The sequence below is a fragment of the Hydra viridissima genome, unplaced genomic scaffold (assembly GCF_058129835.1).
Source record: "Hydra viridissima isolate aposymbiotic clone 2 unplaced genomic scaffold, HvirCarnegie_v1 scaffold_4, whole genome shotgun sequence".
NCBI lineage: Eukaryota > Metazoa > Cnidaria > Hydrozoa > Anthoathecata > Hydridae > Hydra > Hydra viridissima.
Genome location: NW_028324303.1, coordinates 8,039,646 through 8,063,348, shown reverse-complemented (window position 1 = coordinate 8,063,348; position 23,703 = coordinate 8,039,646). Strand labels below are relative to the sequence as shown.

The window sequence follows — 23,703 nt, the reverse complement described above, 5'->3', positions numbered from 1 at the left end:
AATTTGTCTCTTGCATCCTTAGTTTACTTTGGCCTTTTTTTTTTATGCATTTCATATTTGTTGGCCATTATACCTTCCATTTTGAATAAAAATAAAAAAAAAGTAAAATGTTAAATTTTAAACAGGTAACAATTTGCTGTCTATGACCAAAGAAATGTTTATAATTAGGAAATGTTTATGATTTTATTTTTTTCATGGTCACAAAAAACTGTCAAATCTTATAATGTCTACTTTAGTCCACCCTAAAACCTCTACCAAAATCTTAGGTATCTAACTGAGTATAAATAATATAAATTTTTTTGCTCATTAAATGTTAAGAATTATATTGATTTACAAATGAATTGTGTTTTTTGGCTTTATTTACCTCATCTTATCAATTTAATAAGTTGAGTATATTTTTTCTAAAATACTTGAAAGAAAAATATAATTGTCATTTTGCCTTTTATAATGTGCATAAGCAACCTACTAATACCTCGCGGGATCCCGCAGGATCTGCACAGAAATTTAAAATTTCCATGCGGATCTTGCAGGGTTGAAAAGTGTGCGGGATTGCAATCCCTACTAGCCACTAAGTTTTTTAAAAAAATTTTTTTGAAGTGGTCTACCTTATGTTTTATCTTTTTAACGAAGTGTATAATTATACCTTATGGGTCTAGTATCTGGTTGGAAGATTTTTTATTTTAAACTAGCTTTAGTAACAGCTCATTTAACTGTTCCTCTTATGCCATCTCATGATTGGAAAATACACTTTATTCTTTATTATTTTATTCTAAAGTCTAATATGTTAGTGTTAGTTATGTGTGTTAGTAAGTTAGTGTAAAGTCTAATATGTAAGTTAGTGTAAGTTATGTATATATTTTAAATTTTGTATTAAACTGCACAGCCATCAAAGTAATAAATATCTTTCTGTTTTGCAATTATGTTTTCTTTCTTTTTAATAATAATGTACTTAATGGACACATCATAATTAATGTCATTTGATACTATACAATGAGAAGTGTGGTGCAAAGATTCTTCTTCTTTATAGTAAGCTACAACAGGCTGTACATTGAATATTATTCTTTGAGAACTTTTTATTTCATCTTCCAAATTCTGTTATACTCAGCAAACTCTTATTGTACTATTTGGTGGTTGTTCTTTTAATTGATCAGTACTGGTTGGAATTTAATTTAGTTTAACCTCAAAACAAGTGATAACATCTCTATTATGACATGTATTTGTAGTACTGTTATCATAAACAATGAACTTAAATGTAACTTCAACATCATACAAAATTAACTAGTGAAATACTTTTTTAAAAGTATTTATTTAGAAGAAAAAAGCTCTTCCTTTTCTCTTGAAATAAAATATAATATATAATTTATCAATATTATTAATATTATTAATGATTAATTTTTTTTTTATAAGAAAACATTAATAATAATATTATTAAAGTAATGTAATATTATTAAAACATTATCTATAATATTAAGATAATGCTGATATGTGTTTATTTTAAAAGATTCTATATTACCAATTAAATCAATCATGCTTGCCCTTTTTTATTGTTTTTAAACCATTAGTGTTTTCATACTGTTTCATACTCATTGTCAAATATCTCTTTTGCTTAGGCAATATATTTGTGGGTTAAAATAAATAATTACAAAAAAATTCGAAATACGAAAAATATAAATATAAAGATAAGTCAAAACCTTTTATTAAAGTAATTTTATTTAAGTACTCTTTCTAAATTTTTGTTTTGCGTTTGTTAAAAAGTTTAATTTTATCAAGAAGGGTTTTTATATTGCGGTGGCAACAATTTTATTTTTGCCAAAGGCTAATTTTTCTTTGTTTAGAAAATGAAGCAATAAAGTCCATTTTTGCAAATGAAAATAAAGTATCAGTTTTTTTTTTTAACAGAACCTACATTTATATACCTTCAAACAAAAAAATACTTATGGCCTAGTGTTTATGGTAAAAAAGGGTGATTTTTGAAAAGTATGGGGTGCCCTACTGTCCATATTTAAATTACCTTATTTTAACATTCATTAAATGTTATTTTTATAAGTTAGTATTGACTTTATAGTTTCTTAAATTAGTAGAAGTATAAAACAATAGCTTTTAAAAGTAAATGTTCTGTTTTGAAGTATTTTGAAGAAATATCCTTTGCCAGTTTTTCAATAAAATAGTTTCTTCAACATTTTGTAGTCAGCTTTATATATTTAATAACTTCTACAGAAAATAAATAAAAAGCATGATGTCATGTCTCATCATGGTTTTTATTTATTTGCTGTTTTCAACAACAGGGAACATTTTAACTTAATGCAATGTGTTCCTATGCACAATTGAAATACCCATTTTTGCCTGCTACAGTACTAATATGTAAAAAAATTCTTAAACATTTACAGTACAATTTTTGGCTGAATATTTGCTAAAGTTCAGCCAAATTGAACGCATCCCTAATATTTATACAGTAACTTTTTATTGGAATAAAACAAAAAGACCTGATAAAAAACCTAATACTGACTCAAACTACGTAGTCTCTCAATGATGGGTTTTAAAATATAATCTTAATACTTAAAGTTCTTTTTACTTTCTTTTGTAGAAATGGGCTAAAGATTATGTTAAAGGTTTAGTTGATGTTATAGTTGGGACTCCATCAACAGTTCTCAAATGGAATCAAAAAGGTTTATATCTTCAATATAAGTTGTAATAACATTAATATAAATCTTTTGTTCATATCATATCATTTCAGAATCACATTAGAGGTTAAATTTAGGAATAAAATATTTCTGATGATGTTTTTGATTTCACAGCAGTTTTTTAAAGCTTTCTTTATATACCAACTGTCATGTTTTACAAATCTGAAATAATGATTTTATTTTTAATAGGTCTTCTAAATTTTTCTGACATGAGGTATGTAGTCTTTGACGAAGCTGATACACTAATGGATGAGAATTTTAGAAGTTTAACTACAGAGTTTCTGAAACTGATAGATGTAATAAATTGTTTTATTTCAAGAAACCTTTTTTAGCTATTTTTGATATAATTTTTCTTGCATATACACTGTCTACAAAAACCAAATGAGCACATATTGAAATTTATAAAAACTTTACAGTACGTTACCTGCTAATTAATTTTATTACAAAACAATATTGATTTAGATAAAGTATAGTCTAAGCTTCTATTTTATGTAAAATATATATTGATTCTATATAATTCTAAAAAAATTTATAGAAAGGAAAAATATATTATTTTAGCTCCAAAACTATAGACACTTTTAAGAGCTTTTATCGTTAAATCTATTATTCTTAATAACCTCAGTACACTTATAAGACATAAACTTAATAAGTTTGTTAACTTGTTTTTATTTGTGTCTAGACAAATCGAAGTTCCTGATAGAATTCTTTAGCATTTCTGAGCCTAGAATGCAAATGAACTTTATTATAAAGTTCTTTCATAAATTCTCAATTGGATTTAGGTCAGGAGATTGTGCAGGCTATTTTCATTACAGTAGTTTAAAACCATGCTTTAATGAGTTTTGATTACAATTTCTCCTGAAATGCATCCCCAAACCATCAAGCTCTGACACTTCATATTTCACGGCTCAAGTACTGTAATGTACACTACTAGAACAATGATTTTAATCATTTGCAAACTGGTCTTCTCACACTTTGTTTACTGAAATTTTCAGGTTAATCTTTGACTCATCCAACCATTATATTTGTCTCTACAGTTCTACTGTTTAATTTCTGTAAGCCTTTGCAAACTCCAAATGTGCTTTCAGTTATTTGCCAATATGAATGGCTTTTTTTGCTGCATGGTAACTATACAACCCTGCATCATCCAAAGATCACTGTACAGTATTTTCTGAAATGTTAAGTTCAAATTACAAACTGTATTTCTAGCACTAGTAAGTAAATTTTTTTTCATGTATCTAATAATCTACCAGTATGAGGAGTACTTTTCTTTGGATCGAACAGTTCCTTCCTATTTACTAATTAACTTATTAATGCTTTTGACATTTTATACTTTTTACATAAATCACTTTGTATAGTTCCAGTATTAGAATCATCAATTATTTTTTGTTTGAAAACACAATTATACTTTGTCATTTAGTTGTTTTTCAGCTATAATTTTACTGTAAGTTTCTATAGTGTTTTATGAAACATAAAAGACTAGTTATAAAACTATTTATCTTCCTTAGTTAAAACCCAGATTTGAAATGAACAACTTATGACTAAATTGCAGTGCAGTTCTACAATTAAAGAGTGTTACAAACAATATGACTGAAACATCCCTAAACCATAAAAGACACAGACAAGAGTAATCACAAATGATTTTCTTTTAAACCAATTAAATCTTTTTTTTATGATTTTTTATGGTTAATAGAATTTTTTTTTGTGTTTCCCTAATTTTACAAGACTGTATCTTTAACACAGTGCATTTTTCTGAATTGCATCTTACAGAATTTCTAAAAGAAACTTGTAAATTACACATATTACTGTTTGATAATTCATTTCTTTGTTTCTATATTACTTAACAAAAATGTTTTTAGTTTTCAGATTATTTAGTTTTAGTTCTAAAATATTGCTATTATCTTCTATCTTACATTTTTATAAAATGCATTTTTGCCTTTTTTATTTGCAATGTTAATTGTAATGCAAGTTTATATAAATCTATTATTTAAAATCTCCAGATCTAATGTTAACATTAGTCTTAATAGAATTTTGGTGATAATTTTTAGTATGAATCCAGTAATGAGCTTGGGTCAAATCTCCAATTCATTCTTACAGCTGCTACTCTTCCTCCAAAAGGTGTTTTAGGAAGATATCAGGAGTTTATACCTGTAAGTTACTTAAATTTTGTAACTGGTGTTGTATTAGTACTGTAACATATTATGCTGATACATTATATTATAAATTAAGTTTTTAATAAGGAGAAAGGGTGATAAAAAATAAAGATGATATCTTTTAACTGACAACCTTTTCCATAACAGTGTGGGGTATTAATAAATCTAATAGTCATATTGACAAAGTTTGATTTTCGTTTATGATTGTTGTAAACTCATTAATGTATACTCCCTCTTTTAAATAGCACCTTAGAAAATAATCAGGAACAATAAAATAGAACAATCAATAGGCTAGTTACAATTGCTGAATCTGAAAATAATGGACTTGTTACATCTGCTATAAAAGTGCCATACTCTTTCTTGCACTGTCCCCTGTGATTAAATAATTATTGTTTTATAATCTTGCAGAAGTTATTCTGCCTCAAACAATATATTTAACAATGTCTTGCTGATCAATTGTCTCAGATTTTCTGTTGCCAATATTCTAAAATTGTTTATTTTCTCATGTTTGTTGGTGTAAAGGAGTTATTTAATCAGTTATTGAACGAGTGCACTTTATAAGGAACAAGTTGCACTATATACATTTTTTGTTTTTGCTACCTATTAACAACCATAACTTATATAGAGACATTACAAACATATAATTTGCCATTTCTCTGGTAGCTATTACCTCTGGCAAACTTAACAGCAAATATGTTCTCCAAAAAGGGAATGCTCTGAAAAATCTCAGAGCATCAGCAATAAATGTTTTTTTGTTTAGTTAAACAAAATTTTTTACAACAAACAGAAATGAATTTCTATGCCTTCTAGACTCCTAAGTTGTCACCAGGTTATGGAATAAGGAACCTAACAGTAGTCTGTACTACTGAAACATTAGAGATGGCTGGAGAAGGAACTGTCAAATGCCTGGAAGTGATCAGTGACCATGCAGAGTTAATGAATTGATCAAAGATAAAGCAACAGGTTGATTTAAAAATGAGAATCATTTGCAATATACTCTGCTACTACTTCAAATTACTTAATTTGTCCTAATCCAATGCCTATCAATAGTTTTAGTTGAAATTCATTAAATTTTATTCAAAAAATTCAAAAATACTTGGTATAATCCATAAGAGAAAATATCACTTTAGAATGAGGAAATGTCATTGGAATTTAACAATAAATTTGAGAGAAATCAAGAAATTGTCATCTTATTTCTATAGATGCGATTGTAAGTTATAATACAAAAAACATAATAATGTAATGTGTTTTAGTTTTAATACTTCATCACTGCTGCTTTGTATTCAATAATTTGATAAATTTTTGTTAGCATTGAATAACTTGATAAGTTCTTGTTGGTATACAATCAAGTTTTACAGAGCTTAGGCTATTGTCTCCGTACTAACATGGATTCTAGCGTTGTCTTGTTGAAAAACAAACCTTATACAGCAGTGCTTACTCTTAAATGGAACCAGTGTTGAACTTAACAACTGTGGGTTGTCTCCACTATTCATTCTGCACAAAAAATTCAGCTTTCCAGTTACACAAAAGCCAAGTCAGACCAATAATGCACCTCCTCCTAAGTTTTTGGTTAGAAAATATTGTGGTTACTTTCTCAACTCATGCAAATATCCATCTGATCCATCAGGACCATCTAAATTAGACTTCTTTTCAGCCAAAAAAAGTCACCTTAATTTTTTTTATTAAAATTAGAAAATGTTTCTCCTATTAATAATTTCTCCTATAATAAATTTATTATAATCTGGTAAATTTCTTATTATCAGATTACTTGATTCCAACCAAGAGCCATATTTTTTTTTAAAAAATTTACGCAGTTTTTCTTGTGAATAGGTTTCTGATTTGGTGCCTTATTCATTATCGCTTGAACAATATCAGGATATTCATGAATAGCCCATCTAATTATTTCTCTACTGACCTTGAAGGCTAACTCTGGCTTAACTTAGCTTTAACTTGAGTTAAATTTGATACCATTCTTACAATTAATCACCTCTCTTTAACACAGAGTTTCTTTTGCTTTGGTTTCTGTACATTTTTGGCATAATAACAACCACAAATGACAGCTATATTTTGCATTATTACAGAATGTTAAACTCCACATTTCTGAAAAACAGCTAAATTAAATACAGTATGAAAAGTATAGTAGAATGAAATTAATAAGTTTTATAAACACTCATATTTTGTTTGGCTTTAAGATGAATAATAATTTTTATTATTCATCTTAAAGCCAAACAAAATATGAGTGTTTACATTCTATGATTGTGTATATTTTCTTTAGGATTTATTCTATTAATGTTTGTGAAAAAGCTTTTAACGGTTCAAAGGTTCTTTGAATTGTTATCGACAATCCAATTCTTTAGTTTCGCCATATTGTGGATGGGCACGGTTATCATGGATCATGCAAACCTAGCTGACTCAAGAACATCACTTACATGGGGTGATAGCATACACATCAACGTACCCTGTGATTCAAATTTTGAAATCTTTTTATTTTGTCTGCAGAAAATAATTTAATTTGAATGTTAAAATTGAGTGAAGTTTTGACTTCATAGTATGCCAATAAAAACACCTGTAGAATAAGAACCACTCTATATAATTCTCCAGCTAAATAAAATTCAGCTCTTGTAAATGTACAGTTAAATACAGGCCTGTCAAACAACAGTTAAAAGAACTGGTCAAAACTATAAACCAAACATCAAGCAGATGGTAGAGCCGATTTTTTTCATGAATCTCCTAAGAGCAGGTCAACACTTAAGTGATTTTGCACCTGCAGTGACTTAAAAATTACCAATGGAAAATGAGATTCTAATACAGTTTGTGTTGTTGCTCACTGCAATGATTTGTCAAGTCATGTGAATCATGTTATTGAATCTTGCAAAATTTCTGGTGGTTATTTTTTTAAGCTCAGAATTGATGGTTGCAAAAGTTTTCTCAAGTTTTGTCTAAGCATTGTTGATACTGCATTAAGGGATGAAACCAGCTCTCACCACAAAAACAGCCTCATACTCAAAGTCCATTTGCATTAGTTAGTAACCAGATTAGTAATCAGTACCACTGTTAAAGACACTGGAGTCAAGAGACAAATTCTTGTTGCGGTATCAGAAAATTTGTCATAAACTCACTCCAATATTAAACAAATCTGGTCACTAATTAATGGAAATGGACTTTAACTAATTTTGGCTTGTGATATGAAAGTTGCAAATGTAATTTGTGTTTAATTGCTACGGTTGTACTGTTTTCATTTTGGTCTACAAAATGAAAACGGTACAACAGTAGCAATTAGACAATTATAATAAAAATTGTTGGTATTACATAGTAGAACACTTATGTAACCATTACTTTGAAAATAGTGAAGGAATATCACAGTAATCTGTAACACTTTGAGGTATAAGTAGCAAAAAATTAACAAAATTTAAACTAAAACTGCCATAAATCTGTAACCAGTTAACCAATCCGACTGAAACTATAAAAACTGTAGGCAAAATTTACACCAATTTTTATCAAGTTATATAGAGTGGTTCTTATTCTACAGGTGTTTTCATTGGCATACTATGAAGTCAAAACTTCACTCAATTTGAACATTCAATTTAAATTATTTTCTGCGGACAAAATAAAAAGATTTTAAAATTTGAATCACAGGTTACGTTGATGTGTATGCTATCACCCCATGTAAGTGGCGTTCTTAGGTCAGCTAGGTTGGCATTATCATGATCCATGATAACCATGTGGGTTTGTAGGTGCTAAATCTTTGTCAATGAATTTTAAATTGATGATCAAATGAAGTTCCATTGGAGGTATTAAGTCAAGAACAAATGATTTTTTAACTTGAATTATTTGATTTGAATTAACTTGAACAAGATCTTTAGCTGTCAACATAGAAATTTGTTTGTTTAAGTTTAAAGCTGGTCTGAATGTAATTAAAAAGTGTACTCTTCCTGTGGAGGGTACCCTTTTTAAGTACATTCCTACCTGTGTTTCAACCACTCCTTAATTCCTGCTGTTTAGCAAATAAAGAATTTACATGTACTTGATTCCTGAGTAATTTTTTTTAGGGTAGTCTTCATGAAATCAAACTAAAGTGGAAAATTTACTTTCTGACCTTCTGAAGCTCTTCTTAAAGTTGATCTGCAACTTTTACAAATGTTGGAACTCTTGAATCATAAAAGATGATGGATGTTTGTAAAACTGAATTAATTTTTTTTGTTGAGGTCACTAAGTACTCTTAGCTTTTTTCAAACAACACAGACAGCTTTCCTGTTTTGTTCATGATCTCTTGCAGGTGCCATTTTAAAATTAGAAAAGGTTACAAAAACTTAGAAATATTTCAATATTGAATTTAACCAAAAAATATATTTTGCTTGAAATTTAAGTTTTTTAAAATATTGATGCAAAATGGGGAAAAAATTATTACTTTTTTAATATGTGGAAATTGTCATATCTTTTTTATTTTTAGATCAATTTTTAAAATTCAAAGACCTATTCATATCAGAAACTGATTTCCAAAATCACAATTTGTTCATATGTTTGAATATATTTATTTACTCTAAAAATATATACTTGAAAAGTGGTGCTTAATATACTTGTAAATTTATAAAATATAGCTGCCATTTGTGGTTGTTACCATAATTATAAAATATTATGTTTTGAACTCAAATTTCTAACTCCTTCTTTAAGATTAGATTTCAGCAACTGTATATTATTATTCAATTGGGTCTACCCTATCATACCCTGAATGGGTTTTGTCAGGTCAGCCAGGTTTACAAAATCTCAAAAAAAATTCAGGAGTAAAGACACAGTTGATTTTTAGTTTAAATTACTGTTAAAATTGTTAAACATTGTTAAATGCTATTAAGTTGATAATATTTAACATAAGAAATAGGACTGTTGGATTAAACTTTCAGTTCATTGAATCTTACCTAACCTTTTAATATTATCAATTGGGCTCAAAACATTCCAGTCAAATATAATTTGCAATAACTCAACAAATACTTAATGAATTAATTCCAAATTTTTTTCTAATGACATTCTATATACATATATTTAATTGTATTGGTGTTTTACTAATACTATCACTTTATCAGTCTAAAATGAATAAACAATTGAATAATCAGAAAAAGTTTTGAAAATATTTCTTCAAAAACCAACCTACTCACATTCAGAAATTGCAAAGTTGTCAAAAGTCACTAAATCATCAGTTGGAGACATATTGAGGAGATACAAGGAGACTCAAACTATCGAAAGAAAAATAGGCAGTAGTAGGAAGAAAGGTTTTGTTGACAAAAACAAAGTGAATGCCTATCCCAAAGAGATCTTGCCAAAATGTTCAAATGCAGTTGTTTCCTTGTCAGAAAAGTACCTAAGAGCAAGGGTTTGAAGACTTACACCAAGAAAAAAATTCTAAAGTGATCAATTGATGGAAAATTTAAAGCAATTTGTCATGCAAGAAAGCTCATCAAACTTTTTGACCAAGAAAATGTATGCATTATTGAGGATGATGAAACGTGCTGCGAAAAGGATTTCTCACAGTTGCCTTGCCATCAATATTATTATCATTCAAAAGGTGTCTGTCAGCAACAAATTTAAGTATATTCAGACAGAAAAGATTGCTTGAAATTTCCTCGTGTGGCAAGGCTCTTGTGGTTTTAAGAGTGCTCCATTTGTCACTCAAAAGACTTTGACTTCCAATTTGTACATCACTGAATATCTTCAGAGACGTCTTTTGCCATTTATTAGCAACACAACAAAGCAGTTATCTTTTGGATGGATTTGGCAACAATCCACTACTCTAAAATTTGATTCTTTCTGAGCGTCCTTTGAAGTCTATACAAATTGATTAAAAGCTTTTGAATTAATTTGTTAAGTGTTTCTCTTATTGCTATATTTATCCAACCGGAAAGTTTTGAACCCAATCAGTAAACCTATTGTTTGAACTTTGAACTGTACCACAGTATGTAAATTTGCTTTATTGCTTCAGGGATACAGTTGTGTTGCAAAAGCAATTAACTATTTTGGGTATGAAAATCAAAACGAAATATGATTAATGGGAGAGGAAAACATGGGAAATAATAGAAAAGATTTAAATTACAGTATTAAATACTTAGTTTTCTGTTTAATTTAATTTTAATTAGTAAGTATGTAATTTTGATAGTTATCTTTAATTTTCAGGAACTAAAAAAAAACATTCATTTTAGGACTTAGAAGTGTGTCAATCGAATCTCCACAAAGTTCTTCCTAATATCAAACACTTATTTATCAAAACGAAACAAGAGCAAAAGAGTTGTAAGACTATTAATGTTTGTTATCAAGTAATTTTTCATTAAAAAGCTCAAAAATTTGTTTAGAAGTTTTTCTAGCTTTTTTGCTCAGTTTGTTTTAATGAATTTCATCTTTTTAAAAATTTAGCATTGTTGGCTGACAGGCTGGTATCATTTTTACAACAATGTGATAAAAAATGTATTGTTTTCTGCAACACCTCGAAGTCCTGTAACTGGGTGTCTGTAACACTAGAGAAATATAAAATTGATCATGTTAAACTACATGGTAATATGAATCCACAGGTAATTTTTCATTAGTACTAAAGTTTCTTTCTTGATCTACTAACTTTTTTAAAAAGGTATTGCTTATGTCTTGATTAAAACATTTATTTCCAATAGCATTAAAATTATTCAAGAATAGAAGTCTCTTGAACAATTACAGTGCTACTACCATATGTAACTACAAACTCATAAAAGGTTTAGGGCTTTCAAAAAATTTTACAAACAAAATTTGTGCATAACTCTTATCACTTTGTCTTTTATTTTAGAGGTTCTCTAATATCAATTTTCTTGAAGGATAAATTAGTTCTTGTGTCATTTAGCATATTGCTAATATGCTAGCTTGCCACTCCATTTGTTGTTACTAAGAGTTTTACCATCAAGATCTGCTATCAGACGTAAATAGGGGAAAATTGTTTTTCTACCTTTGAAGGTGTGAAAGGGAATGAAAACATCCTTCTACAATAAGAAGGAAATACATTTCTTTCTTATTGTAGAAGGATGTTTTCTTGGCGAATTTCATCTATTAACAAGTTTTTTTATGTAAATAAGCTGACCATTAAAAAGAGTCAATTAACCTAGGTCTGCTTCTTAATTGAACTTATTGGTAAATCTTCTTTCATCAACCTCAATAAGTTTTCTGTGTTCCTGTGTTCTTTCACTAATTCCACTAACTTTCATCAACCTTAACAATTTTTCTGTGTTTCTGTATACCTTCGTTAACTCAATTTAATATGTATTGAATGTTCCCAATTTTGCCAAAGAATATAACTGATTTGTGGGTATCTTATCTATTTGCTATGGAATCTGATGAACACTTCTCCTGATGGAATCTGATGGAATCTCCTATGGAATCTGATGAACACTTCTCCTGACACATAGTAATTAGTTTGAGATTTTAAATATCTTTTTAAGCCTGGGAACATATTTATTTTTAAATTTTAAACTTATTTTCTCCATGGCCTTAGAGAAGCAACAATCCGAGTATCCACTAAAGCTGCAGTAAAGTGATGTTTCTTATTGATCACAATGTACATATATATAAGATTGGCTTGGTTCTTCTTTTTAATTAACTTTGAATCAATATTGTTTTTTAATTACTTTCCCAGATAATTTCTTTTGTTTTCTTCACCTGTTTTTTGTAAAAATAAACCATATCTGATCAAATCTTTTAGTTTAGTTTTTAAATTGTATGATTTGTTGTTCATGGACATATTTAATAGGTTTATTGTTTTTGCATCCTAATAAAATCTCTTAATATTGCTGTATACACAACAATACAAAAATTGACTGTTTTGGCAAAGGGTATGGTTGATATGTGACATGACACACCTTATTGCACAACTAAGTCAGCAATTTGACTATATCTCTTTTTCTAAGCTTTCTTTTTTTAGTTTTTTCATAAGGCAGAGATGTTTATGATCATTAGTTTGATTCATTTTAAGGAAATTTAAAAAAATCAAGTGCATATGCATAAGATGGAGCAAAAATGTTAAAAATCACTCAAAATATTTACAAGAGGAAAAAAAAAAATTTTTGTCACACAAGAGATTAATTAAGTAAACCAGTTAATTAATTCATTTAAATGCCATAAGTAATAAGTTGATACCATAAAATTGTGTACTAATATTATGGATAATTTTTCATTGTGTTTTCTGGTGTACACAAAGAAGAATCAAGGAGTACATATACTACATTTAATGTTCCCAATTTTTATGTTTCTTACTAGTTTCCCAGAAACTCTTGTTCTATAAAATTTATTTTTCTCTAAATCTTTTACAATTTTTTTACATATTTATTTCAAATTGCTTTCATTGTTTTAAAATAAATAATTTGTGTATTTACTTGATTGTTATTTATTTAGAATTTGAAATAGAGTTATTTTGGAATTTATAAATAATTATAAATTATTAAATCTATAATTATTTGTAGATTCTGGATTATAAACTGGATTATAAAATAGAAAAAGAAATTCTGAAAGGTAAAAGGAAGAGGAAACTCCTTAGATGGTTGATGAAATGAAAAAATGATGAATGAAGAATAAATTTTTTATCATGAATGAAGGAAAATACCTCATTTAAAATTAACAAATTGCTTTGAATTTTATTTTTTAAACGTTTAAAAATTTGAATTTGAATTTTTTGTTAAGGTCCTCTACTCCCTATTGAAATGTGTATTTTTAAACAAATTGCTATTTTTTTAATATATATTATTCTTTTAACAGATTGCCAAATCTACATAATTCTATAAAGTCTGCAATTCATTACCATTCATCAACTCAGGTTCAAGATTATAAGAGATGTGAAGAAGAAGCCTGCGAATACATTTTAGGTTTGGTTACAACACCTTGGATCAAAGCAGGATTTTAAGTAATGTTGGATAAGAATATTCTCAAGAACCTAATGAGGTTAGTTTTTTAAGGCAATGGCAGTAAGCTATGGGCAGATATGAAGCTCATCAGCAAGTTTGTAGTTTTTGCACAAGTATATTAAGTATATGGTATCTACAAGCATATGAAGCCATTTGAGCTCCTGTCTCTGATTTAGTTGCCGTTGTTCAAATGAAAGAGTATAAGAAAGTTGGCTTTTGTGTTATCATTTCTTTACAAGCACATATGGTATGTAGATTCAACAACTGTTCCCTTAATTTTTTTTGGAAAAAAATGTTTCTATGAAGAAAAAAGTATCCAATGAAGATGCACTGCTTTCTTTTCAGATTCTGCAGTCTTATTTTTTATAACAGAAACAAAAAGATATGATCAGTGTAATTGAGAAAATGAAGACACTAGCCCTCATTCATTTGGTTGATGAATTTTATTGTCTAACACACTTGTCCAAAATTGGAAATAACTACTCCGAAGCTTCCCGAAAAAACCCTTTGGAGCGGAGTATCTACATATGTTCCTGATTAGAAAAATGAAAAAAATGAAATCCTTCATGACCATCCGAGCGAGAAATTTCAGTTTAAAAAATAAGATTTTTGCCAAAAAAAATTTTAATTTTTTTTTTCAAAATTTGATGAAAAAATCAGTTCTTAAGTATTAGTGGCACATCCCTAATAAAATATTGAACCAAATTTCGGGAAAAGGCATTTTAATGACATATTCATGTTTTCATTCGTGGAATGCACAACTCAAAAATGCCAAACTCAGCAAAAAATCATGAAGACTGTCGGAAGTCAGTTTGTCTCCTCTGTATGAAAAAATGTTCTAGGGAGCTAACAAGTTTTCTTAAAGACCAAGTCAAGAGTCTGATTTCTCAGGATGTTGACTTTTGTGACACACGAGTCCCACTTGGAATGTGTGATTCTTGCAGACTGCTTCTGAGGAGAAAGAAAAATGGTGAGAATGTCTCTGTCCCTCCCATTTTTGATTTCTCATCTGTCATCCCTAGGCCTGAGACAAGAGGACAGCAGTGTGATTGCATCATTTGCAAAATTGGACACCTGAAAGCATTGCAAAAGCACCCATTTGAAATGCCACAACAGCCTTTACCATCCCAAGACCAAAGAAGATGTTCTGATTGCCTCTCCTTAATTGGAAGAGGAGTACCTCATCAATGCAATCAGTTCACATTCAGGCATAACATAAAGATGTTGGCATCAAAAGATTCCAAAGTCAGTGAACAGATTGCTTCAGCAGTCATTTCATCTAAAGAGGCTTCTCCTCATGGAACCCTAAGAATAGCACAAAGTGGTGGTGGGCGACCTTTGCCAATTACTCCAGGTAACAGTAACTTGCAAATCTTTTATCTGATAGTAATTAAAACTTTGCCATTGTCTTTGTCTTTTACAAAAGAAAAAACCTTTAACAAATAAAATTTGCAGTTCAAATCTAAACTTTACTTTCCATAAAGAAAACTTGGTTGTTTATGTGAAAAATTTGCTCCTACTCATAGCAATGTTTTTAATACAGGTGCAGCAAGCGCAAAAAGACTCTTTGGTGATGAAGTAGTTCTAAAAGCCCAAGACCTTGCAAACATTCAGACAAACACAGGGCTGTCTAATGCAAGCGTCAAAAAATTGGCCTCAACATTGAACCATGTTGCACAAGCCAGAGTTGTTGAACCTCAATTCCGGGCAAAATTCCATCAAATAGGTACACAACTATCTGAACATTTCACTCACACAAACATAACTGTGACACATGAAAAGTCTCAGACAAAGAAACAAATTGTGGTTCACTGCAAGAATCTCTCTGAACTTCTCAATGATGTCTTGCTCAAAAGACAAGTGTATAAAGAGCACATAGTCAAGCTTGGAATTGACGGTGGTGGTGGTTTCCTCAAGGTTAGCCTTGGGATTCAAGAAGATGAATTGATTTCTCAAGTTCAAGCTCCACCAGACAAGAAGACACTTACATCTTTTGCAGCAAAAGACAGTGGTGTGAAATCTCAACTTCTTGTTGCTGTAGCAGAGGATGTACCAGAAAACTATGAGAATTTGAGAACAATACTATCTCTCATCTTCTCTGAGCGAGTTGACTTTCTTCTTTCAAGTGACCTGAAGGTGGCAAACCTTGTGTGTGGGCTTCAGTCACATGCCAGCTCACACCCTTGCACATGGTGTGACATTGACCACAATAGGTTATCACAGAATGGTAACTTTCGAACCTTTGGATCCATCAGAAGATCTTATGCCTCATTTAAAGCAGCTGGTTTAGACATGAAAAAGGCTAAACAATTTCAGAATGTGGTGCATGAGCCCCTCTTGGATTTTTCTGACAATGCACTTGTTCTTGACATCATACCACCAATGGAGCTACATCTCCTTCTCGGTGTAGTGAACCATCTGTTCAAGGCACTAAAGGACTCCTGGCCTGAGGCTGAAGAATGGCCTAAAGCTCTTCATATCAAAGAACAGCCTTTTCACGGAGGGCAGTTTGCTGGGAATGAATGCCGCAAACTCCTCAAAAATGTTGACCTTCTTCAAAGACAAGCAGAGAATTGTTCAGCTTTTCATGTTTTTCCATTCATCGACACTTTGAGAAAGTTTGATGCAGTTGTGAATGCCTGCTTTGGAAATCATCTGGATTCAAACTACTCAAAGAAAATTGACCAATTTCAACTGGCTTTCCTCTCCTTGCCAAAAGTAAGTGTGAGTCCAAAAGTCCACACTGTCTTCTTTCATGTCAAGGATTTCATTGATCGTCACAAAAAGTCTCTTGGACCATTCAGCGAACAGACAACAGAAGCCCTTCATCACAGTTTCCGAACCCACTGGGAGAGATACAAAAGGCCTCTGGGTCATCCAGACTATCCAGAAAAGTTGCTGAGTTGCATAGTAGATTTCAACAGCAAGCGTCTTTAATGCAAAGTTATCAAGAAAACATCGTCTCTTTGTTTCAGTTTATTTATGTTTTAGTTTTTCAAAAAAGCTTGACTAACTAACATTAAAGCTGCCCCCAACTCAATTTTTTAAAGAGTACATTGTTTTCTCACATTGTTTTCTCACATTATTTCTTTGTTATGTGTTCATAGAATAAAAAGAATAAAAGCAATCTACAGTGGACAATTGTTAAATCATTTTAAAAAAAATCAAAATTAAACTTGCTAAACAATCATTTTACTTTTGATTTTGAAGTTTTTTAAACATTTTAGTGACTTACCCATGCATCAGGGATCTGTTATGTAGTGTAGATCAATGTTTAGTGAATAAAAAATGTGTTTTCTTTTGATTGCAAAAAAATATTTTTTGTCGCAATTTCTTACATTTTAAAACTAAAATTTCTCGCTCGGACGGTCATGAAGGATTTCATTTTTTTCATTTTTCTAATCAGGAACATATGTAGATACTTCGCTCCAAAGGGTTTTTTTGGGAAGCTTTGGAGTAATTATTTCCCATTTTGGACAAGTGTGCTAATGTTCTCAATGATATGGTTAAATAATCTGAGAGCAACAAACTAATTGTCACTTCAACCACTATTGGCACTCCTAGTTTTCTTTTCAGAAACTTCAAAAGTTTCCCAAAATCTTAATTTATGTGAATGATCCATTCTAAATGAGTTTTTGGAATAATATAACAGTTTTTGTGTAGAAAAAGAGAATGAGAAGGATAACAGACCACTAGCTGTAGACAAAGTGAGGTCAAATTTTGAGAAGAAACCATCAGAAAACCTGATGCACTCAGCAAACCAAAAAGTATATATAAAATAATCAACTAAGATGATAGAAAGGAAAATACTATTATATTTTAAAATTTTTTTAAATGATAAATTCTTATTGAGTTTAATATATTATGTTTTTTATTTTGTTTACAGTAACTGTAGTGGCTTCTTTTATCTGTTAGATGGGTTATTTAATTTTCAGAAAGCTTTTTAAAATGAGTTAAAAATTTCTGCCATCTTTCCATCTAAAGGAATTTTAGATATGTAAAAACATAGTTAAGTGATTTACTTAACCTCTTGCGTAACAGAAATTTTTTTTCCCATTGTAAATATTGTTTTACCCACAAATAAATAAAAAAATTTGATGAGGAAAGTTGTTAAAATTTTTTAAAAAAGTTGAGTAAGTTTTAACATATCTGCTAAAACTTTAGCTGGATATGAAAAAAACTTACTCTTTAAATTTAATTTTTGGCTTCATAGTCAGTCTTACAGCATGTTTCAAACGAAGGTTCATTTTATTTTCTTTAATCAGAAATTTGATTGATTAAAATGCTTTTTTTTAACCTGGTGCTAAAGCCAACTGTGTTTATGCATTGAAGTATGTATATATATATTTTTTTTAAACAATAATATGATTACTTTAACATAAAAAAAAAAAAAAACATTTAAAGTGATTTTAATTTAAAATTACTTTGAAAAGATGGAGGCTTGATTTCTTATGCAAAAAAATTTTTTTCAATAATGTCCTGTTACTCAATTATTAAAATGTTAGTAGGAAAAAAAGAAATAAAGTTGAAAATATATTTCATTAACTATGTGTTCAATAAATATTAATAAATGAAAGATAGAGAATAAAAAATTAAAGGTAAGAAAGTTTATATTTAAGGAGATAAAAGGTTATAAGCCTGATTAATACAAAGATAACAGATGGTTGATATAAGACCAGACTCATTTTTTTTTTTAAAAAAAAAAAGAATTTCTTTCTGATCTACTAACATTTTTGGTAAATGCTTGAAGAATGCTTAGATAAAGTATAATATATATAAAGTATAAATTTTTTATAAAATTTGTTTTTTGTTTTTTGAAGTATATTAGTATTTCTACTACTGACATAAATTTTTTGCAGATCCGCATTCAAAATTATGACAAATTCATAAATAGCAATACACGTGTTATGGTGTGCACTGATATTGCTTCACGGGGGCTAGACTGCAATGATGTAAGATATTCTTTTATATCATTTAATACTTTATTTAAAAAAATATTAATACAATAACTTTGAAATTAATGAATTGTTTTTGTTTAACACTTTATATTTTTAGATCACACTTGTTGTAAATTTTGATTGTCCATTCAGTTCTTCAGATTACATTCATCGTTCTGGAAGGACTGGGCGAGCTACTTCACTGTTTTCAAAAAAAGAAGAGGTTTTAACATTTGTTACTCGAAATAAAGAAGTTCTTTTTGCTAAAAAAGTACAGGTAGATTATTTTATTATTTTTTACTTAGATAAAGTCCCTGTTGATTATTTAAAATGTAATTTGAGAGTTGTTTTAACAAATCAAATCAATTTCAATCTAATACAAACTATTTAAATTTCATTCGGACACCAATTTCCTTCAAGGTTAGTGCAAAAAAAAAAAGAACTACATTTGGACACCAAGATTAGTACAAAAACAAAAAAAAAAACAACAACAAAAAAAAAAGCTGAAAGTTCAAAATGAAGAACTGATAAAAAAAAAAAGAAAAAAAAAGCAGCATAGAATGCTAATGAAAAAAAGTTCTTAAAGGTTGTGGAAACTATTAAAGGTTATTTCAGCCAAATGAATGTTTACAAGACTCTTAAAGACAAAAAGATGGTATAATTGATTTGTAAAAGGAAATGAGTTAAAAGCAGGACGAGATAAAAATAGCAGAATTCTATTGGCTGCAAGCTGTGATAAAATCCTATACATTTACTTCCAGAGGTTGATTTTTGAAGATTTGGGGCTGAAGACTTATTTTAAGAGAAAGTTTGAGACATTTTCAGACATTTAAAGAGTAAAGGTGCCTCTCAACTTTATGAATAATCATATCATTCCTGGTGTCTACTCTGACAAGAAAATTTACATACTAACTTAGAAGATATAAAAGTCAACACTGACACCTATATTTCAATGATCAAAAACATTTTGATACCCTAGTTCAAGACGTTTAGATTATTCCATTAATCTGCAGCACGATTCTGGATCAAAAGCCTAGATATTCGGGCGCCTAGCATCTGATATCACATCTAGTAGGGTTATGACATTTTTTTTAAAAATATTAGCTTGAGGCATCTTTTTTTGTATAAATTTTATACCTCAAATAACTTTGCTATTAATCCGGTCAAAATAGACAAAAAAAAAAGTGGTAGATTTGCAATAATTCGCATATAGCTGAAAATTTGTACATACCTTGAGCACATTATTACAAATAAAATATTAAAAGTTCCCATCGATCCCATATCTGCAAAAAAAGTTATTCAAGGTTTAAGGTATAAAAACTAGTTTTTTTTAAAAAAAAAAAAAGGAAATGTTTTATCATAAAAATAGATCAAACAAAAGCGAACAGCATTTTAAACGCATTTTTGAATAAACTGTTTCGTCGGCTTTTCTTTGAACTTGTATAAGAACGATGAAAAATGCTTTTTTCAAATAATTTTTTCAACTGATTCTTCTCGTCTGACTTCCCAAAATTCTTGGAACAAAGTTACGAACGATGAAATACTTTTAGCGTTAAGAGTATCGAGCAGTATTTTTTATTACGATTGGAACCGTTTAATACTTTTATTAAAATGTCGCAACTATGTTTTATATGTAGTAAACTTTTAATAGCAAGTGAAACTGTTGTTGTTGATCGTGGAATGAAGAGTTTGATTGATACAAGTGTTAAAAGAAGTGACGGGTTTTATGAATACTTCAAAGATCTGAAGTCTGTAACGATTCATGTGGTGTGCCGTAAAAAGTATACTCGGAAGAGTACTATTGTTGCATATAAAAGACAGTAAGATATAGATCAAGTCAGCACATCTGAAAATAGTCCACCTCGTACCAGAGCGCGCGTAAGTGAATCACTTTTTTGTTTAAAAAAATGTTGCTTATTTTGCGGCGATGAAGCAAACGAGGAGGCCGAGAAGAAGAAAGCGAAGAAAGTTCGGCGTAAAATTCATAAAGTTGCGACTCTTGAATTTAAAGAATCAATTCTGAAGGTAGCATGGAGTCGTTCTGACGAGGAAGCAAAAAAGGTTACTGCACGCATTGAATATGAATTTGATTTAGTTGCTGCTGAGGCTAAATATCATAATACCTGTTATAATTCTTTCTTGAGGCCAACCAATGGGTGTAAAATCGGTCGTCCTCAAGATGAATCTACAAATGTTGCGATGGAAGAAATATTTAAATACACTGAAAATAGCGATGACTGCCAGTTTTCATTAGAAGAACTAAAAAATATTTGCAAAAATCCACATTTAGATAACAGAACAATTAAGACACGATTAAAGTTGAAGTTCAGTAATAAAATTATTATCACTGAAAAACCGGGAAAATTAACGTTTATCTGTTTTTTTGACAATCATAGCGATATTCTTAACCAAGCTTGGTATGAGAAGAAAAGCCAAAATAAAGAAGAACGATTTCGAATTTAAAAAACTGCGGCAGCAATCATTCGAGAGGACATTCAATCATTGGTATTTGATAATACCAATTATTCCTCGCCTAGTCAAATGTTTGAAAATGTTAACAGCGATATTCCAGAGTCATTGACTTATTTTTTAGAGCAAGTTATTTTGAAAAATAAACGATCTAAATTAGAACATTTAAAATTAGTTTGTACAAGTATCAGCCACAACATTATGTCTGTTGTTAGGCCTACGAATATATAATACATAATATGCATTTAATGATAAATAATATATGCGAATATTATGTATATGTTATTTATATGTATATTAATTTCGTAATATTTATATTATATTAATTTCGTAATTTCACAAGAATCGCAATATCTTTTCTAGCAATGCATTTTATATAAAATCGCATTATACTTAATATAATTTCGCTATATATTTTCTCGCAATATATTCTTGCAATATCTTCTCGCAATATATTTTCGCAAGCATTGCAATATCTCAGGAATAACGATTCTTATAAAAATGTATAAAGGCAATTTTATTAAATACTTTCATGATGTAATACTTTTGTTTGATCTTTATTATGATAAAACTTATCATTAATTGGAAAAAAAGAAAAAACTATTTTTTTTAACCTTTAACCTTTAATAACTTTTTTTGCAGATATGGGATCGTTGCGGACTTTTAATATTTTATTTGTAATAATATCCTAAAGGTATGTACCAATTTTCAGCTTTATGCGAATTATTGTAAATTGAAATGTTTATTTTGACCGGATTATATTGTTACAATAATGTCCCCCACCACAAAGCAAAATATTCAAAATAACTATTTCATGGAAGAATATAATGGAAGCACAAACTCCAATTTTATGAAACACCTAAACAATTAGGCGATTGCTTTCAATTTGTAGCCATAAATTATAATTTACAAATTGTGGAATAATTTTAATTTTCCAGGTTATAAAGATAAAAGCTGGAAAAACAAGAAACATGAGAAAAACAAGAAACATCTTAAGAAACCTTTTGGCAGTTTCAAGGTGTTATTTTCAAAAAATCTTTGGTATCACAAAAATAGATAGGTCTTCTACTGAAGACAAACCTTTCTATGTACATGAAGCTTAGAACTGTTAAATATGGTACAAAATGGTGACTTCAATAAAACTTATACATCTGTCAAAATGAAGAAAAACAAATTTAGATGAGAATTCTTATTCGAAGATTGATTTTGAATGCTACTGAGAGGACGAGGATGATGATCCTACACATGATAGCTAAGTAAGCAGGAAAACAGATCAGTTACAGAATTAGATAAATTTGCATCCTTGGTTTATGTTAAAGCTTGGGTTCACTGTCCCATTTCAGCAGATGCAACTTTGAATAATCTGGATTTTATCAAGCTCCTTGTTTGATCCCAAGATGTTTCTTCCTTCATTTTCTAATTGCACTAACAACGATTGGTCGACATCTCGGTACAGAAGAGTGCATAAATAGTTTCTCTGGTTCTCCTTTCTTAACAAATATCAATATGGTAGAAAATCAGCCTCACTGCTTGCATTAGGGATTTCATAGAGAAATCTACTCAGGATTAAAAAGAAGAAAAATGTATTCGCAGCTCGAAGGATCTCTTTTTTAAAGCTCTTCTTTTTTTTTACAGACTTCCTTATGAATGATGCCCCCACATGACTGCCAGACTTTGTGGCTAACCCATCCTTTGAAAAACAAAATCGGTGATATCTTCTCTGAAAGTAGAGAATGACTATGCCGAGCGGAGAATTGCATTGACATCAGTTTTAACTCATCTCTCACAAAATCAAGAGACAAACAATACTTGCTTAAAAGTGTTGAACGTCATCTTCAAAGTTTTGAACGTCGGAATTTCAATATGCAAAAAAGTCGAGTGTGCTGAATACCTCAAAAATTGAAAATTTTGAGGACTCAGAAAGTTCAAACTAGAATGTAGAAATTAAAGTTAAAGTTTGGTTAATTTGATATTTTTTAGTAGATATACTTTGAGGATTATTGCACTTTGCAGTATACCGCTTGCGGCCAGCTCATTTACCCAAACAAATTTAATTATAAAAAAATTAGGTAACGTGAGATCAGTTCCAGGTTCGCTATTGGGTGGTAATTTAGATTTGTTTTTACACGTTAGCAGTGATCTTAAATTAGGACTAGATTTAAAAACTACTCCATATCCAATTTTTCTAAATAATTTTCTTAATTTTGGGGCAGTGATGGTATCCACGTTAATGAAACTGTATGGAGGGTGTCACACTCGGATTGATTTTTATTTTTATTTATGGACCGTTTTTTACTAATTGGGTTCGCAATACCAGTTGGCTTTTGTCGTAAACATTTTTGTCGAACATTTGAATTAGAAAAGTTTTCTCATTTTTTTAAACAGTTACATCTCATTTTGTAAATGTGAATCACTGCATATGGAGTAAGCTCTGTGAACGTAACCTTTATATATTGCGCTTAAAATTTTGGGGTTGTGATTTGAGTAAGGTTTAATTTGAATATTCGTAATGGTTTCTTTCCTGTAAACTTTAAACTCGTAATTACCTTTGGTGTTATTTACTACC

General features: G+C 29.5%; 2 protein-coding genes and 1 pseudogene across 4 annotated transcripts in view; all 3 read left to right on the top strand.

The window, feature by feature from the left end:
- Window positions 1-23,703, top strand: part of LOC145182973 (uncharacterized) — a 36,576-nt gene that overhangs the window by 7,317 nt on the left and 5,556 nt on the right. Inside the window, exons 7-13 of one of the 3 annotated variants that reach the window (XM_090084313.1) lie at window positions 2,585-2,666; window positions 2,871-2,977; window positions 4,727-4,828; window positions 11,020-11,107; window positions 11,231-11,385; window positions 18,591-18,683; window positions 18,787-18,945. In XM_090084313.1, the coding sequence (XP_089940439.1) occupies window positions 2,585-2,666; window positions 2,871-2,977; window positions 4,727-4,828; window positions 11,020-11,107; window positions 11,231-11,385; window positions 18,591-18,683; window positions 18,787-18,945 (786 nt within the window). Of the gene's footprint in view, window positions 1-2,584; window positions 2,667-2,870; window positions 2,978-4,726; window positions 4,829-11,019; window positions 11,108-11,230; window positions 11,795-11,858; window positions 12,895-18,590; window positions 18,684-18,786; window positions 18,946-23,703 lie in introns of those variants that run through there. The other 2 variants (XR_016451555.1, XR_016451554.1) reach the window with 2 other exon arrangements.
- On the top strand, window positions 14,318-16,825 carry LOC149889679 (uncharacterized). Its single transcript, XM_090084303.1, has 2 exons — window positions 14,318-15,085; window positions 15,275-16,825. Exons 1-2 carry the CDS (start codon window positions 14,485-14,487, stop codon window positions 16,666-16,668), a joined length of 1,995 nt encoding a protein of 664 aa, XP_089940429.1. The 5' UTR covers window positions 14,318-14,484; the 3' UTR covers window positions 16,669-16,825.
- On the top strand, window positions 20,142-21,271 carry LOC149889678 (uncharacterized; annotated as a pseudogene).